The following is a 19,239-nucleotide window of genomic DNA, read 5'->3' on the forward strand; positions in this document are numbered from 1 at the left end:
TATATTTTCCTCTATCTCTTTTATCAATAAGTTTAATAATTGTTACTTATTCTTAAAATTACTCAACATTATTTTTGCACTTAAGAAATAACATCTCTAAACTATATATTTATATGTGATCCTTCAAATTGGTATGGTGCATAGGCTATGATTTCCCTTGCTTCCATTATTTCATTTTTACTTTCATTCATTCTTTTTTTTTTTTGACGATTCGGAATGCCAGCCTTGGACGAGCCCCTTGGACCCCCCCAAGCGGCACCAAGATAGGGGAGGACTGCTCGACCCCATACACAACTTCCGAATAAATCATGGATATGATCCCAAGGGCAGACACTTTTTGTTTGTCTTCTATTTGTTGTTTTGCCTGTTTGTTTATTATATTATTTTTCTCTTTTTTCAACTTTGTTCAATTTATCCTATCTTTCATTTTTTTTCCCTTTCACATTCCTCTTCTCCTTTTTTAGATGAATGATATCATGAGCAAAGATTAATTGATCGGTGCTTTAGATTCATGGTCCATAATTATGTCATTTGAAATCCTAAGCAATTTGTTTGGATAGAGTTTGAATTCAAATGATTCTTAAGAATGTTCAAACTATGTAATCATTTAATATGACAACACTAAATATGTTGGTGACTTACTGGTAAAAGTTTACTTTCAATGAAGTTACATTATATTTACAACAACAACAACAACAACAACAACAATGACAACAAGAGCCTTAAGTCCCACTAGGTAGGATTGGCTACACGAATCCTTTTCCGCCAATTCACTCGATTCCAAGCATTTTCCTCTATTAGATTAAGGGCTATTAAATCTTTCCTTACTATTTCATTCCAAGTTACATTATATTCCTCATGAAAAACTAAAAAAGATAGAAACAAAATAGAAGCATTGAATATAATATTTTTACTTGCAAATATATATCTATATATATATATATATATATATAATTTCAAGGTAAATGATAATGCAAAGGTTGGTCTTATTCCAACCATTATGAAAATAGATAAAGAATGAATTTTCTCAAATCTTACCATGAGAATGTATATTTTTAAGTTATTTTATATTAGTTAGAATAATAGAGACATTTATGTGGTTATTTATCTTAAGAATCAATTATTTTTTGAGTAAACTATTGTGATCCTATAAAATAGTTACTTTATTTTTCTTATCATATTTCGTAAATAATGCTACCTTAAAATTAAATGATTCTCTCACATTTTTTTGTTAACTATGAAAGGAATATTCAAAATATGAAATTTCGTAAAATAATCACAACCGGCTAAATAGAATAAATTATTACAAGATAAAGACATGAATTAAATTTTTAGGAGATAGTGATAAAAATAAATTTTATTTCACAACTTTTTATTTATCTCATATTTCTAGATCACTATCATTGTAATTAATGCGAAACGATTGAGATTATTATTCAGCCTATAGTGAAGGTAATTGTATAACTTCTTAACAAATTTTAGGTTATTGACATGAATTGAGTGTTCCTAAAAAAATGTTAAAAGGTGACCTTTAGATTAGAACTAGTTCAAGTATTAGTGAACCAAATGTTCAATGAAATTTCATTGCATGCATCAATGGTCAACTGGCATCCACTTACAATTCCTGTAATTATAGAAGAGGGAAAAAAAGGAAAAAGAAAAAGAAAAAATATACTTGTTAGGCTTGGAGTGGTGGCTTCTAGGAGACCTTTTGGATGCCCAAGTTAACACACATTTGTATGAAATATCACAAGTGTTTTGAGAGTTTTAGAGAGTGTATATTACCTTTGAACTAAGAAAGCTTTTAAATAAATATAGTATCATGCCATGATAGTCATTATTTATGGGAAGTTAAGAAACTACCTCATAGATAAAGTGATCACATTCCCACTTTTCTACTTAATTTTGGAGATCATGTGCTTCATTAAGGAGACTAAGGGTTGCTAAGATGACACTAGTCCATTAAAGGATTTTCCCTTTATTAGTGCCCCCCAACCCCCACTTCCAAAGTGATGGGGTGATTTTTTGCATTAAGGTGAAGGAAGCGTGTGCATTTCTAAGCTCATGTCATTTCTCCCATTTCATACTCATAACTGCTTGAGAATTTTTACCTGGAATTTCAAGTGGTCAAATCTTTTCTAGATTCATGTTGTTTCTCCCATTTTGGGCTCATGGTAGCCTCATCAAGGCTTGAGTCCTTATCTACTAAAGATAAAATTTATAAAACCTAACTAATTTCAAGTTCATTAGAATAATGAGTAAGTCGGGTGTCGATCTTAGGGACTCAGTGCAGCTGTTTACCAATTTAATCTAGTTTACTACGCTGAACTAAGAAGAAAAGAATGAATTTTGGTTTTTCTAATTAAACTACAAAAGCAATTAAATTGAATCAAATTTCTTATGAAAAAGCTAGTCCCTAGTTATGAATTCACCCTAGTTAATATGTGATAACTAGGTTCAATCAATTATCCATACTAGGGTTTCAATGGTCAAGCAATCTGCTCGGGTAGCATTGCATAGCTGGGTTCACACCAATCGTCCGGAACACGATCGAGAGAACAAGGTATATCCTATCTAGCAAACATAGATTCCTCTCTAGTAACCGTACCCTATTAAGCACAATTGACTAAATCCTAGCTATGCTATTCTAACCTAGGGTTTCATCACAACTAGAGAACTAACAAAATTAGCTACTCATTGTGCATGAAATTAAACATGAAGACAGGGTATTGAAGAATGAAATTGAAAGCATGACTTTTATTGAAATTCAGAATTGAAACAAAGCAGGAATTAAAATACAATTGAACTTGCAAGTTGAAAACAAACAAAGCAATGTAAATATACTCTAAATGTATCTAACGACATAAAAAAGAACTCGAGGGAACTCAATGGAGCCTCGGAGCACAAAAAGGGGACTTGCGAGAGCCAGGGACAAATTTAGAGAACCAAAAGGTCACCCCAATCAACTATTCAAAGTTTTATTTTATATCCCTTAGGGTTTACACATGATCAAAATCAAATCAGGAAACTTTTGCCCAAAATCTCAAGCAGTAGATTTCCAAACTTGATAACAGTCGACCTGGTCGCACCCTAAGTTTTCTTAGTCGTGCCTTGGTTGAACCATTTTGGAAAATCTTCAATTCATTCTTTGTTTAACTTTTGGCATTATTGACCAAGTCGCACGTCCAAGGTCTCTTGGTTGCACCCTGGTTGAGGCATTCTATGAATCTTCTTGTTAGTCAGCACTCTGGAGTCTTTTATCTTGAGCTGTTGCCCCTTGTGACTTCTTGGTTGCACCACACAGTCGATTAGGGGCATGTTGATGTAGTTGGATCAAGGCCATAGAGACCAAGTCGAGCACTTGGTCGAGCCTTGTGCTTCCAAGTTGCTTCATTGACTCGTTGCATTGCTTAACTCTTTGATTTAAGCTCTAATATCTTGAAACATGAAACACACCACGTGTAACTTCGAACAATGATAAGAAGGAATAATTACAAAGTGAATAAGAACATTGCATAGGTAAATGGGGGCCTAAAATAACATATTTTAGGAACACATCACAACTCCCAACTTACACTTTGTTAGTCCTCGAGCAAAGAAAAACTAAGAAAAACCTACAAAAGATAAACAAATTCCTAACTACCTCCTCTTTCATGGGAAACATGATTGCATTTACCATATGCAATAAGACTTTAAACCCCTAGGTGGCCCTAGTGGATGAGTTATAGTCTTGTGAGGGTTTCCAAGGCGATTAGTAGGTTCACCAAGGCTTGGGTCCTTAACTACCAAAGATAATATTTATATAACCTAACTAATCCTAAGTTCAATAGAAAGTGGGGGAAGTCAGGTGTCGATTCTCAAGGACTTAAAGCGCAGTTATCAAACCACTTCTAGATTAGTTTATTATAGTCTTGTGTAAGAGAAAAGTAAAAAGGAGAGATTTTGAAAATGTTTTTCTAATATCCTATTGAAAGCATGTAAATTCTAAGTTAACTCTGAAAGTTGAGGTGTAGTCCCAAGAAGGGGGGTGAATTGGGTTTATAGAAATCTTTTAAGTCTTTTTAACAAATTCATAATCTTTTGTATACTTAGAAAACTCACAAGAATTTTTTGATTTTAAATCAACCAAAATCCAAACACAAAATCAATCACAAACCAAATACCTTTAACCACAACAATCAATCAACCAATCACACAATACTTAGCCAATTTTAAGAGCTACAACACTCCCTTATTTAAGTGTTTGCAAAATCTCAGTTTATAGCCCTATATGAAAGAATATTTTGTGCGTTTCTTTTAATCAAGATTTCCGTAAACAATTAATTAATGTACTCCCTTTAAGGTTTCTGCAAAAGATTAACCAATATACTTCTTAAATTAAAAGGTCTTCTCAATCTCAATTTCAGCAACCTGCACTTAAACACAATTTATATATGCTGGAATTTAAAGAGTGAAGGTTAAGAGTGAGACCGAGATTTTTACAAGGTTCGACTTATCCCCAACCTATGTCCTCGCCTTAGGCAAGACCACCTAAGGATTCCACTAACACGTTCCTTTGTGAGCAAAACAAACCATTTACAAAGCCTCCTTTAGGATGGAGCCCCCTCTCTAAGCGATACCCCACGCTTGGTACAACGATCCAATGACCTGAACTATCAAAGAAACAAGCAATCAAGAGACAATTTATTTTGTAAAAGTGATGCTCTCAGATAAAGCTGGTTAGTACAATTGAAAGCACTAATATACTTCAAAACTAATATGAAAAGAAATTGAATGAAACTCAAGAATTAATTCACCGGAATACTTCTTTTGATGTGAATAAGTAAATCAGAGGTTTCAGCTCAGAGAAGATTGATCAGAGACTTAGATAATTTCAGTAATTTTCAGTACAAAGATGCAAGCAAGAGAGCTTTGAGGGAGCAAGAGCAATTTTGGCTCGAGAGCAGATTTTCAATGCTTGGTGTGGATTTCATTAGAGAAAAAATGTATTTATAGGCTAAAAAAGGTTTAATTCGTGTTACCCAAGTTACTTGGAGTGTTTCCCAAGTTTATAAGAAATTTAGGGCACAAGAAACATAAATTTAAATTTTAAAACTTTTAAAAAATATACCCATTAATAGTTTTCAGGCGCCTAAGGTCTCGGGTCAGTCGCCAGAGGTTCCTTAAAACTATGTAATTTTCAACTGAAAATAGGGTCAGGCGCCTGAGGTTACCAAGGTCAGTCGCTTGGTTCCTTAAAATAGTTTTAAGGTCAATTTTATCATAATCATGTTTGGTGGCTAGAATAAATTCGTATTTTCAAAAAATACATAATAATGAAAGCATGATGGCCTAGTATCAAGTGTTACAAATATACAGTGAAGACTACATATTTGTTTCTTAGAGCCTAATGATTTTGATGCTAAGCGACTCCCCCTAAGAGTATGCATTTTAGTCCAATTACTTTAAATATATATGCACAATCAACCCCAAGGGATTTAAAACTTCAACGCAAATGAATCAAGTGTAAGATAATTAGACTTTGCACACACAAAAAAATTGTTTCAATCATTTGGGCAAATGTCTATAGAAAATTTGGCAGCATGCCGACTGTAAACAAGACATTCCCCAAAATTTACCTGCACAAAAGCGATTCTCAAACAAGTAGTATCTCAAGAGTAAGGCATGCGAGAACCCATAATCTACCAGCAGGCAATTCTCATCAACTGCATCCGCCATATAGGAGGCATTCTATACTAATAATGCATTTCAGTACCATAGTCATTTACACTCAAAGGTTTACATAATCCTGAGTTTTACCAAATATATATGATCATAATCAAAATAGGTAACACATGATAGTATCTGCATATGGTGTGTGTGATCGTCATGATAAAAACAAAGGAAAAGTAAAAATTGTTTTATATAGGTACAGACCAGATGATATAGAATAACATAAAATGAATCAAGGCCACACAATCTGATCTCTAGGCTACTCTCTTGAATCTAGAACTCCCCTCCATCATCACCTCTATCGCCACCATCACCGGCATCGAAGTCAAAATCCATGGTCATCCGATCTCTCGTCCTGCATCTCCTGAATATGATTGTACAGCTTACTGAAGCTAACTGCCATGGACCTCTCTAGATCTGTGAATCGACTAGTAGTAGAGATGGATAACTGCCAGAACTCGTCACGAAGGGCGGTGGATAACGATGCCAGATCTCGTAGGTCTGACTAGACTGATTCTCGAAACTGTCCAAATGAGTCAGATAAACTGATGATGGCAGCCATTAGGTCCACATTTGATGGTTGCATAGGCTGTGGTGGCTCCTGTGGGGCCTCTCCATGTACTACTACACCCCTAGAAGGCAACCAAATGTTGCCGACTAACTCATACCCCATAAGTCTCAAGGTGACGCTAGAGAAAATATCAGCAAGTCGTCTTCTCTTCAGTGAAGCCACATTTGATCGTGTGACTCCTATGGATCTAAATAAATTGTTCAAGATGCCCCCATATGACATTATAATTCTGTGGCCAATCGTTTTGGCCATCATCCATCGGATTATCAAGCTGGGCAAATCTAACTTCTTTCGGAAAAATAAACACCACATAATAAAACAGTCCAGGAAAGACACGTGCACTCTAGAACCTGCCTTGGGTAGGACATTATAAGTGATCAAATGGTGCACAACTCTGGCCTCTAACGTAATCTACCTATACTGTGGGGGATGGTTTTGGCTGGTTGTGCCTGGATCAGATACAAATGTGGCAACCGTGAATTCCTGTTCATGAATCCAGGAATTTACCACATCAAGGCACTCAAAATCTCCACGGTCAATATCAAGAACATATGAAAGGTACTGTGCATCGAAACGTACATCGATCATCAATACTCGGGAGAAGTACCCATTTTCATCATTACCCAAATTTGCATAAAACAGCCTAACGTACATTGGGTAGTGACCCCCAGGCTGATAGGAAATAAATGTTTTCCAGTATTGATATTCAAACATGTCCATTATATTTGCAAAATACTGTTTCATAAACTCCAAGTCTAAGATCTTACCCAGTATTGCCTCCTTAGGATGAAACTCTCGTATGTATCTGACCTTGGATCGTTCTGATATGAAGTACTCATCCTCAGCGTCTGCTAAGTCGTGGGCTTCAATGTGCTCATTGTGGTGTGCCACGAATGTAGGATGAAGGATGTGAGGCACAAATCAAAGTTTGCTTGGTAATGTTAGGGAGAAAGGTGAAAGAGCTCTTAAAATTTTCGTGCAAATGAGCTTTGATCGAGGGAAATGTATATATATATATATATATATATCGCAGCTCGGTCGACTAGAAGCAGAAACGGTCAACCGAAGGTTCAGGTTCTTCATGCACCAACACTGTTCGGTCGACTAGGGTAAATTTGAACTAAGATGGACGGTCGACCGAGAGGGAGTACTGTAACTATGTTTGGTTGACCAAGGGAAAACCGATAAGTTTGTTCGACCATGGTGGATAGGTTCACTGAGGTTTGGTCAACCATAAGGTCAAAGTCAATAGGTTTTCGGTCGACCGGGAGTTTTTACTCATTCAATGCTCGGTCGACCGAGCATAGTGAATTTCCCTGATTTGGCTTCATTTTGATCCAAAGTTCTCCCTTAGGTTCAGATTTGATATGTTACATTATGAACATGATTTTTAGGGATTCTTGGTGAAGAAATATTACACAATTGAAGCACGTATCAAGATTTGACATATTGAACGTAGATTACTTCCCAGTTTTGCAATTACTTTGACTGTACTTCCCTTCGAGTCCTAACTATTTTGGCACCGAGCACTAAGGAGTATGTGACTTTTCTTGAACAATGCTCTTTGGTGTTTGGAGAGTATCCTTCAGAAATGATGAAATAGAGGAGCAAGAATACAAACCAAGGAATGGGTGAAACCTCGCCGAATGTGATCATGGTTTGGTAAAGATTTCCTATGGATGTGATAAATCAAAATTAAAGGATTTACAATCTAAACTAAAAGGGAATACTCCCCTAGTGGATGCCTATAATTTTGATTAGGAATGATATCCTATGACAAGCACTTATTGGATTAGGAATTTATAACAACTAGTGCTTACACCTAGAGTGATGACTTCTACTTGTTCAGGGCTATAAAGTTCAAAGATGGGTTTAGGATTATATGGTATATAGTGTGAGATGGATTACCTAAACCACAAACTTATGCAATGGACAACAGTTGCTTAACTTTTGTGATTTTCATGTTAGCATGGGTTAAGCATTTGGAATTAAGTACTAGGCATAGATGTCATGTCCATTTGGAAGCGGATAAAAAGTCTTAGTATTACAAGATGCCTTAGTGAGTGTGTATACTAAGAGTTTCATTTTAAGCATCAATCACTTCCCAATCCTACATTAATCACAACTCCTAAACCTAGGAACAAAGGAAAAAATTAACTAGAATACAGTTTCTATTTAGCGTTTTTCCTTAAGTCCTATGGGGATTCCTTTGCTGATTATCCATTTCATTTCCTTTTCTAAACCTCTGGCACTTCTAAGTAAACAATTAAACCATACGTGCCACACTGTTTTGCAAAATAAGTAGGTATTGAATATACATAAAGGATTGTGCTTATTTATTCAAATTTTCTTCAGTGAGGCTAGACTGTTGGTTTTATGTAAGCAACCTGAACCCTTTTTGAAAAGAATTTTCTTTTTAAGTCCGAAGGGGTTGTTTAGGTTATCTTTATCACTTGAGGATTTGAAAAAAATTTTAGAATAATTTTTAATTTTTCTTTCTAAGCAAATGATTTTCAAACCCTTCTCCATTTTTCTCCTTTCTAGTGTGGCCTGATATTCTTTCAAATCATTTAAGTGTTTTGCCACCTTTTCATTTTCATTTTTAAAAAATGTTTTCTTCTTTGATATCTCAACTAGAATTCTATGCATTTTAAATAAGGTCTTTTCTAGTTTTCCATATGAAGGCATCTCATCAAATGATTCATCATAAAATATATTATAGGAATCAACAAATGAATCATCACATGCAATATTAACAGAGCTATTATTATGTTCAATAGATAATTCAGCATGTGACACAACATAGTATTTAGCACAGAATCATTAATCGATTTATCATTAGATTCAGTACATGTTATATAGCAGCATTCACAACAGGAGTCATCGAAAGAGATAGAGTGAGACTCATATACCTCACCGACGGTAAATGCTACATGCTCATGATTTACCTCCTCCTGATGTTTTGAACTTAGAGCATCCGGAGGAGTTACAATCTCCTTCTCTTGAGATTCTCCATATTTCTTTTCTAGTTCATCCCCAATTTCTTTTGCAGTCTGACATGCCACAAACTCAACAAAAATATCAAAATCTAACGCAAGATATAACATGTCTATGGCATTAGAATTAATCATATTAAAGTCATTTTCATTTATCTGTGCACATCTTCCTTTAGAATTCACAAGCCAGACCCTCCAATCCATAGATTTCAAAAATATGGCCATTCTAATTTTTCACGTGGTGTAATTGACACCACAAAATAATGGAGGACTGGAAAGTGACTGTCCCTCACCGAATGGGGATACACCAAAGTGAGTCATCTCGATCTTTTAGCAAAAACATTTAAGTCAATGCTACGAGACTCTGATACCAATTGTTGGAATTGGTGTATTCCAAAGAAGGGGGTGAATTGGAAATTTAAACTTTTCTCCTAGGTTAAGTCAAAAGTCAATATGATTTGGTAACCTAGGGTCTTTCTACACAATTCCAAATGTGCCGATAAATAAAGTATGCGGAATTTAAATCATGCACATCATTCATACCATAGCATATACATGCGGTAAATATAAAGTGTGGAAAAGTAAATTGACACGATATTTTATCGGGGTTCGGCCAACTGTGCCTACATCCCCACCTTTAGCTTACAAGCTCGAGGATTCCATTAAAGGTTCACTTAAGGGTGGAGCGGCACCGATTCAAACTAGGTCAATTAGCACAGGGCTGACCTCAACCTTTATAAACGGATCAATTAACGGGGCTGACCTCAACCTACACGCCTTAACAGGATGGCGCACCTAACTTTCCTAACCGAGTCTAAGCCAATTCGGGACTATTTCAAAGGGCTAGTCTTCCTCTTCAGGCCTGTGCCTGGTACACAACAGTTTTGCTCAATAAATGAAACGGTACAGTGATTATGCTTTCAAGTAAAGTAGATCTGTACCCAAATACGCTCAATCACATACACCACAAATGATTTAATATATAAGCTCAGAGTGGTCTAATATTTCAAATCTCAAATTTATTTTCTATCAGTGTAATGAGTGCGTGAGAGTATCAACAAGCAATGTTTGTATCACAAGATATTCAATCAACAGATTCACACAAAGATATCAAGCTAGTTTCAAATGTATCGGCCTGAAGGAAATATCAATCACGTAAATAGTAGATGACGTATATGCTTGGTTTGCAAAAGATGTATAGTCTTTGTATTCAACAAATAGATATTGCAACAAAGATCTATAATACAAATACAAATATCTTTTCAAAGATATATCAATATAAATCACACAAGATATTTGAGTAGGTTTTGAAAACGTTTTGCAACCCAAAAACAAATACAAGCTTCCTAAGATATTGCAACACAAATGCAATACTCAGAAGCTTAGTCAAGTTTTTTTAGGATAGGCTTATAAACAAAGCCTCCTAAGAATACTCCGATTTAGCTCTCGTTAAAACCGAATCAGTCAAATACAAATGGGAGAGCAAACCTCTGAAGATAAACACTCAATCAATTTACAAAGAGTGTGAGCAATAGGAGAAGGTAAGTATGAGTGGTTTTAGTATGAAAATGAGTATTATAGGTTTTTGGATTTTCAAAAAATTTTCCTTAATCAAATCTTCTAATCTACTACAAATAATCCCAAATGATAGGGTATATACAGACACCCCATGAAATATAACCGTTGGGGACATAATCGAGATTATTAGAAAATATTAATTATGTTTTAAGTATTTTAACCCTGATAAAAATAAGTTAACCATGGTTAAAATGCAAGGCAACCCGAGATACATGGTTGACCAGCACCATTTCGGTCGACCGAAGTTCATATGGCTCGATCAACCGGCCTATTTTTGAACTTGGGACTTGGTCGACCGGAAGTGTATGTCCGAGGTGATTTTTTAGTTTTACCGAGGTTCAGTCAACCAGACTTACTTGAACTGAGTGATTCGGTCGACCAGATAGTTGGGACTTCTCCCGAGAACCCTCGGTCGACCAGAGCGTTGGAGTATATTTTTCTCTCGGTTGACCAGGAAGTCAAAATGTTGACTTTAGGAGGTTTCGGTCGACCAAGGCTAATTGAACTGTACAGTTCGGTCGAGCGGGCTGTGGTCAACAAGTTGACCCAAACCGGATTCGGTCAACCGGGGAAGAATGAACTGCATGGGCAGGTCGACCAAAAGTGCACACACTATGCATTTTGGTCCTGTTTTGATTCACAAACACCCTATTCAATGTGCCTAACATATATGAGTGCAAGGGTGAGTGTTCTAAGGTCTCTTTAGGTCCAATTTGAAGATATCGAAAGAATTCGGTGTCGGTCGACTAACCCCTAAGGTCTTTCTATGGTCATTTTCATCTTGAGCTTACGTATTTGACCATGCATGTGAGGTGTGTGATTATTACATACAAAAAGCCCTAATTACTATTACAAACCCTTTACATGAATGAAATATATTACAACATGAGAAATAAGGTCTTCAAGCTTCACTTGCTTTGTGTCCATCTTGATCTTGACAATTTTAGTTCCTACACAAAGCCTCAAACACCCATTAGACATAATGAGTATTTGTCATAATCAAAACCGGGCGTGACCTATAAGGTCAATACGCATTGCAAAGTGAAGAGTGATTAATATTCATTCTTGTGGGCTTGGTTATTATATTTGTCTAAAGTGTTCACTCTCTCATTCATTGATTTTAAATATATATTTTTTAAGAGTGTGCTTTAAGTATTTCCCATATTAATTCATTGGTAAATATTGTTGGGAAATCACTTCTTAGTTTGGGAGTCTTTTTGTATCGTCATTGCAAGACTCAAAAGCCTACTTTGTACTTATTGCTAAATATCTTTTGTCAAGCAAAAATCTAATATCTCTTACACTTTCTTTATAAATATTTTGAGATATTATTTGGGCATTTGATCTTTGAAGAGCTCTTAATATAAAATATTTTTTAACTCAAAGATCATTATCTATCACATATCTCTTTAGAGAGATATATTCACATAGACTCTATTGAGCATAAATTCTTATCATACAAGAGTGCATTTGTGCTTATTGGTGTATATCACTAGCTTGTTATAGAAGCACTCTCTTTGTACACAAAATATTTGTTATCTTTGTTGTATGTCGAACAAGGATTGCATTGGCTTGTAACATGCATCGGATTGACTTAGACCCAATTAAGAAAGTCTTGGATTGGTTTAAACCCAGGTAGGAGAACTAGGAACACCGTACTGTAAGGTGTATTGGTTGGGGTCAACCTTGTAATGTGACCTGGGGTATTCCTTGTCCAGTAAGGAGAGGAGGTTGTAATCGGTGTCACTCCACCCATAAGATAACACTTATTGGAATCCTCTTACTTGTGAGCTTGAGGTGGAAACGTAGGCAGTATTGGCCGAACCCTGATAATATATCATGTGTCGTTCTCTCTTTCCCTTATCTATTTAATTTCCGCATTTAAATTCCTGCATAGGTGTACTTATATTTAAATTAATTATGAATGTACGCATGTTTTAAATATTGTGAATGATTGGGAAATACTGAACCTACTATATCCATTTTATGTATCAGCTCAGTTTTATATTGTTGGGTAATTGGTTTTTTTTTTTTTTTAGACAGTCTCTAGGTTGCGATTTACTGATTGTGGATTTGAACTTTTTTTTTTTTTTAAAGAAGGGCATCACCTCCATTTATTTATTGATAAACCCTCACTTTTGGCGAAGGAATATCGTGGTTACAAGACAAGCAATGGGAGATTATAAGGACAAAACTTTAAAGGCCTCCCAAAAAACAGTACCAACATCCAGCCAAAAAGAGGGTTATAAGTCCAAACAAAAAAAAAACAAAACAAGGACCTACAAAACAAACCTCACGCAACAAAATAAACAAAAGATAAACAATATAAAGCATAAACCAATACCAACCGAAAATCAGCTAGACATACCTTATATAAGTTGTACCCATCTTCTCCAATTAATATAAACCATTGATAACTCTAAGGAGTTGACTACTATTTGTAAACAAATTATTCCTCCCCATAACATCTTGTCGAGTTAAGGCATCTGCCATTAGCCGCCAAGCAATGAAAGGTAGGATAGTTATCTTGAATAATGGGTAATTGGATGATTGTCTTTATTGTGAGATACTAAGTGTATTTAGTATCGGATCATAGTGAAAATACTCAATTTGTTTGAGGAGTGGACATTGATTTGGTGACCAAACAACTATAAATCTTGTGTCTTTCTCCCTCCCTAATGTGGTTTGATTGCTAACTATGGTTACAACTACTTGACATCTTTAATGGGCTCAAATCATGCTTATTCTATTTACTGTGCTAAAACTCTAATTTGATCTAACTTGTTAACAAGCATTGGTTGATATTAATGTAATCATTATTTTTGCAAATCAATAACAATAATTGAATCAGTTTGAAGTTTTTAAAACCACCCAATTCACCCCCTTGGGTGCCTAAGTAGACCAACACTAACGATCTTAAGCTTAATTAAATCTTAAGTTACGTTTGGTTCATAGAAAGCTTACTCTTTGAAATATAATGAAATATGATGAAGATATAATAAAAATTCTATAGAGAATAATAGTTAGGGAAAGAACAAGTCGCTCGTACAAAAGCTTGTGTCATTCCGTCCATCATGAAATAGGACAAGAATAGATATCCTATAGTAAAATTTAGTAAAAATCATTTCTTATCTATTCTATATGTTATGGATTAATAAAAGTATTTGCATTGTTCTACGATGACAATATGTCCTTTTTATAAATAATTAAATTCTTATATTATAATTACTTTGTTCTTAAAACTAGATATTTTGTAAATCAAACATAATATTTGAAAAAAGGTGGGGACATGAGAGGGATAATGGAATGATGAACGACCCCATTATGCATCTCTCTCTCTCTCTCTCTCTCTCTCTATCACACACACACACACACACAACAAAGCATTCAAATTTTTATTCATTGATAAATAGATGAAAAAGCAATCCAATTATAATGTTCTTTTACAAACTTTTATTACATCAAGCAATGCACAAAAAATTTTAAAAAATAAAAATTAATGGTGAAGCATTCAAACTCCTCTCAGAATGTTTTGCTAATCACTGTACTATCTTAATTTCATAATGAATTGTGAATTGTTTTTTCTGCTGTGCACACAAAAATTCTTAGTGTTTGTTTGTGTATTTATCCTCAATTGCTGTACAATCTGAGTGAGCTTTCTAACATGTTAAGGTTGCTTCCAGGAATTTCTTTAACCCTGGATCCGTTCTTGTATATTTTGAAGGCTGGAATAGAGCCCACTCCCTCTGATTTTGCTATGTAAGGATGGTCCTCAACTTCCACCTGAATTTACAGCAAAAACAAACACTTGTTACAGTGAATACTAAAATTGAGACTTGTATATGAAATTTTTTCATAATAGATTCTGTAACACAACATCTTTATGGCTTTTTCTGTCTCTCCCCTGCTTTTTCTTTTTCAATTTTTGGTTGCCCCATCCATGACTCTGATGACAGACTAAATAAAGCTTTATGCATTCAAAGTAGTATTAATTTTGCTATTAATAATCAAAACTGAGCTAAGCACCACTTTTTTCTTTTCTTTTCTTTTCTTTTCTTTTCTTTTCTTTTTTGGCAATAAATTTGTCTTGTTTTTTTTTCATTATCAAGGTGTCGGAGCTAGCCTCTTCATATAACCCACTCTGTAGCTGCCCCCCTTGCCCTCCTCAATTCCTGCCTCCAGCTGCTAGTGGATGGGATTTGAACCCCTAACTCACGATAAACATTATACATGATTGACTATATAATTTGACAGAAGAATAACAAAGTTTATTGTCGAGTTTTAGTTGTTCAGGAGCTGAAAGGATTAATATTTCATGCCTATGAAAAGACGAACCTTAAGGAAGTTGAGAGTAGGGAATTTCTTGCACACTTGCTCCATAAGCTGCACCACTTGCTTGTGACATGTTTTCTTGCAGAAAAGCACCACTGACATCCCTGTTATTTTGCACAAAAGGACAATTCTTCTAATTAGTTCTCATTAATTCGCCTCCAACAGAAACAAGGAGCAAAAGTAGTTCACTTGCAATCTCTAATAAGCATTTTCTGCGAGCAAACACTAGTTACCAGGAGAGGTTATGAAGTATCTGAAACGCTCGTTGCTAGAGATACAGACCAGATTTGAACCAAACTTCATGTCCTTCACATCTTCCCCTCTTTGCATCTTGAGCTGGACTTGGGCCTCGAACAAGGCCCGGCCCACTTCCTCATCACCTGGACTCTCTCTCATCAACATCTCATAATCTTGTATTGAAGCTTCCCACCTTTGCAACTGACAAAAACACAACAACAAGGCCCATTTATTCATTAGAATCAAGCACGAAATTTCTAACACCAAGCCAGAGCCATAGTCCAGGCAGTCACCTTCGCATTGCAGTTTGCCCTTCTTAGCCTGGCCTTGCCATAAGAAGGCCTCACAGCAAGAGCCACCGAGCAATCCTCAATGCCTTTCTCGAACTGGCTGAGCTTGCATCGACAAGCTGCCCGATTGCATAACAAAACTGAGTTGTAGGGATCGTGTTCTAGCCCTTCACTGTATGCAACACATGCCTCAAAGAATTTTGATGCCTTGAAAAGCTGATTACCCATCAATCGGGCTGATGCCACAGCTCGAACCGTTCTCAACACTGTGCTCACCTCATCGCTGCTTGAATCAAGTTGAATTGCACATTGAGCCATGGACACAGCATCCTCAAATCTAACACCATGCACAATATTACCATAGTTAATAAGAGTGGCAAATCATTGTCTCATGCTTTATCTCTTCTTCTTCTTTTTTTCGTTGTATATCACACATCATATAAGGTTTTTATTTTTTGTCACTAACCTGCCAATTGCCATCTCAACCTGCGCCTGAATTATTAACAGATAGGCAGTGGCAGTAAGGCCAAACAACTGCATACAGGAATCAATATCAAAATCATGTCCCCTTGGAAAGGCAGAATAGGCCTCTTGATGCCTGTGAAGCTTTAACAAGGCCTCGGCTTGCATTGCAAAGACCTTTGTTTGTGAAAAAGGCAACAATAGACACAGTTAGTACAGCAGGACAAGATTGACCTTGGAAAAAATAGCGAGTAGAAACAGCTTTTCAATGAGAAAAAATCACTCTATTGCACAGAATTTTGTGCTTTGAACAACTTTTAAATGACCCAAAATCACTTTTGGAATCTAAAGATTGCATGTAAATTTTGATTTTGAAAGTGACACAGCATCATTTGACAACTATTGCAAAATATATCAGTGGTACTATATAAAAGAAACAGACCAGTGGGGAAGAATCGGCGCCAGAGGTTATTGCGCACTGGGTTTCCTTAATCAGAGTGTTCCATTCTCTGAGTTTCCGAGCTTGGTTGCACCTGCTGAGGTGAGTCTTGAGAGCCTGAGCGTGGGCAATATCCTTGATCCCGGCCTTGGGCTCTGAGAGCTTGTAGTGATGTAGTGCTCTCTCTGCTTCTCCCAGTCTATATGATACAATTTACATAGTTACAAAAAACAGAATTTATTAACTTGGAAATGGGAATCGTAAGAACAATAGATCAGTCATAGGTTTCCAATTCCATTCTTTTGTTTTTTTTTTTTTGTTTATAGTGTTTGCTATTTTGATCCATCGAACATCTACCTGAGATATAGTGTTGCCAAACGATGATGAGCCCTGTGATAAGAAGGCTCGATCTGAATTGCTTCTCTGCACTCCAAAACTGCCCCCACAAGACGTCCCAAACCTGTCAAAGCAGCGCTCTTGTTGCTTCGATATGATGCATTATTTGAATCAAGAGCAATTGCTCGATCATATAGAGCTAGTGCCTCTTCGAACCTGCCCTGCTTGTACTTCTCGTTTCCCATGGACTTCAACACCTCAGGATCCAGTCTGTTCATTAAACCCCGAAACTCGTTTCCACATTTTTGGTTTCCCTCCCTGGGCTTCCTCACAATATTACCCAAAACAGAATCACTTGTATGCTTACCATTACCGCTAGGGAAATTGCTAGATGATAAATCACCATTTCCCTGCTTTCTTAAGTTACCCATTTGGCCTAAAAGCACTACATTGCCGGAAGGAGCTCGAACCGTAGTTCTGCTTCCATTAGAACCTAGCTGGGAATCGGTGAGCATCCTAGTCGAGTCGCCAGAGAAGACTGCTGGCTCCTTATGCAGCCGCCGTCCATGGGCAGAATCCAGGGCCTGCAACAGTTTTAAACTGTTGGAGGATGAGGTGGAGCTTCTGGTGGCATCTGAAGTTCTTGAAGCTTGTTTTTGAACAAGGGAAGCTGAAAGCCTTGGAGAAACCAGTGCAGGTTTTGTGATGTGTTTCTCTTCTTGCTTTGGCGTAAGAGGTTCAGCCATATGGGAATTATGGTGAACCTTCGAGGGGATGTTTTTTTTGCCGTCTGTGGGCAGAGAACGAACAGAGGTTTTCCTTGGCCAGAAGAATCCTCCCATTAAACCACAACCCAATTCACTCTCCACAGTAGTCATTTCCGTGATTAATTCTGTATGGCTTTCTGAGTTCCTTGCACCTCTTGAAGATAATACTTGTATATAAAAGGGAGAATGGATCGGTTTTAGACCTCCAGGTTTCAAAGCAAAGGGAGAAATTCAAACTGTTTGAAACTAGTCAAGTTGAAAATTACATTTGGCAGGGAGATTTCCAATTCAGTGAGCAGAAGTCAAAGAAAAACAAAAACTTCACGGGGCAAACCAAAAACATGTATCAAATAAGATACAAAAACAGAGAGAAAATGATGCAGAGAAAGCTTGAACATGAAGGGTTTGGCGCAACTGGGCTACACCGGGAGGGTGTGTTTATATAATCTCACAGCCTCCTGAAGTGGCTTCCAAGAAACCACCTTTATCTCTTTTTGGAGTCGCGGGTGATCAAGACAAAACAAAACAAAACAATATCGATTATAATTTAGATGTAGCCGTGAAAATTATTTTAAATTGCTATTAAGCACGCGTATTTGTATATTTTACATTCGTTGTTCTAAATAATTATCCAAACAATGATTTTATGATTCTCTTGTCCAGTGATGAGTTTCGGTGAAAGCACCTTCACAAGATAAATTATTGAATACACCAGCTTTTCTATGTGGCCCTTTACAGTATTTAGTCTATATTTATTAATCTTTGGAGATTGTAATTGGGATCTTAAATTTCGATTAGCACGAATTTAAATAAAATTGTAATGTAAAATTATAATAAATATGTGTAAATTCACCTAAATATAACTTTAAAATTTAAAATCAATACTCATGGTTAAATTTTTCTTATTTTTTTGAAGGAACTGTAATTTTGCCTTAATAGTTAGGAGTTGTATTCCTCTAGGGCATCTTTTTAGGATCGGAGGATACGTTTATTCGAGGGAATTGGAAAATAAGTTTAGGGATTATTATCAAGGAAGTAATGTTTTGCAGAACATATCGATGGAATTTGTTGTTTTGGGGATTGGGACCCATGTCAGCACTTTAATTGTGCAGAGATATTATAATATATATATATATATATATATATATATATATATATATATTCTTCTTCATTTTACTCTTTTCTTCTTCCCTCTCTCCTCTCAAGTTCGTTGTCGTTTTGTTTTTTTATTCATAATTATTAGCAGGAATATTGAATGTAATGTGTTAGTAGCTTGCTCTTTATCTCTCAATCCACCTTGTTGTATTTAAGGCCGCAGTAAGATTATTTGAAAGGACACAATTCGAACCTTTTTATTATCTTTTTTGTTGGTCTAATAAGATTTAATATCATTTTGATGATAACGAATCAAGCTTACTTATCTCTGTCGCTTCACCTTAGCACTCCGCCGCAAATGTTGCAGTGGCAGTGGTACTTGACGGAGAGCAGCAGAGGCTTCTGGGCTGAGGTAATCTAAGAC

The 19,239-nt window shown here is 36.1% G+C and overlaps 1 protein-coding gene across 1 annotated transcript; it reads right to left on the bottom strand.

Moving 5' to 3' along the window:
• Positions 1–14,240: 14,240 nt before the first annotated feature.
• LOC131161822 (inactive TPR repeat-containing thioredoxin TTL3-like) lies at positions 14,241–18,132 on the bottom strand. Its single transcript, XM_058117807.1, has 7 exons — positions 16,975–18,132; positions 16,621–16,816; positions 16,183–16,355; positions 15,720–16,053; positions 15,423–15,627; positions 15,193–15,293; positions 14,241–14,640 (listed from the first exon to the last, which is right to left on the bottom strand). The coding sequence occupies exons 1-7, from the start codon at positions 17,829–17,831 to the stop codon at positions 14,488–14,490; spliced, it is 2,019 nt and encodes a 672-aa protein (XP_057973790.1). The 5' UTR covers positions 17,832–18,132; the 3' UTR covers positions 14,241–14,487.
• Between the last annotated feature and the right edge of the window lie 1,107 nt (positions 18,133–19,239).

The sequence above is a fragment of the Malania oleifera genome, chromosome 8, assembly GCF_029873635.1.
Source record: "Malania oleifera isolate guangnan ecotype guangnan chromosome 8, ASM2987363v1, whole genome shotgun sequence".
Taxonomy (NCBI): domain Eukaryota; kingdom Viridiplantae; phylum Streptophyta; class Magnoliopsida; order Santalales; family Ximeniaceae; genus Malania; species Malania oleifera.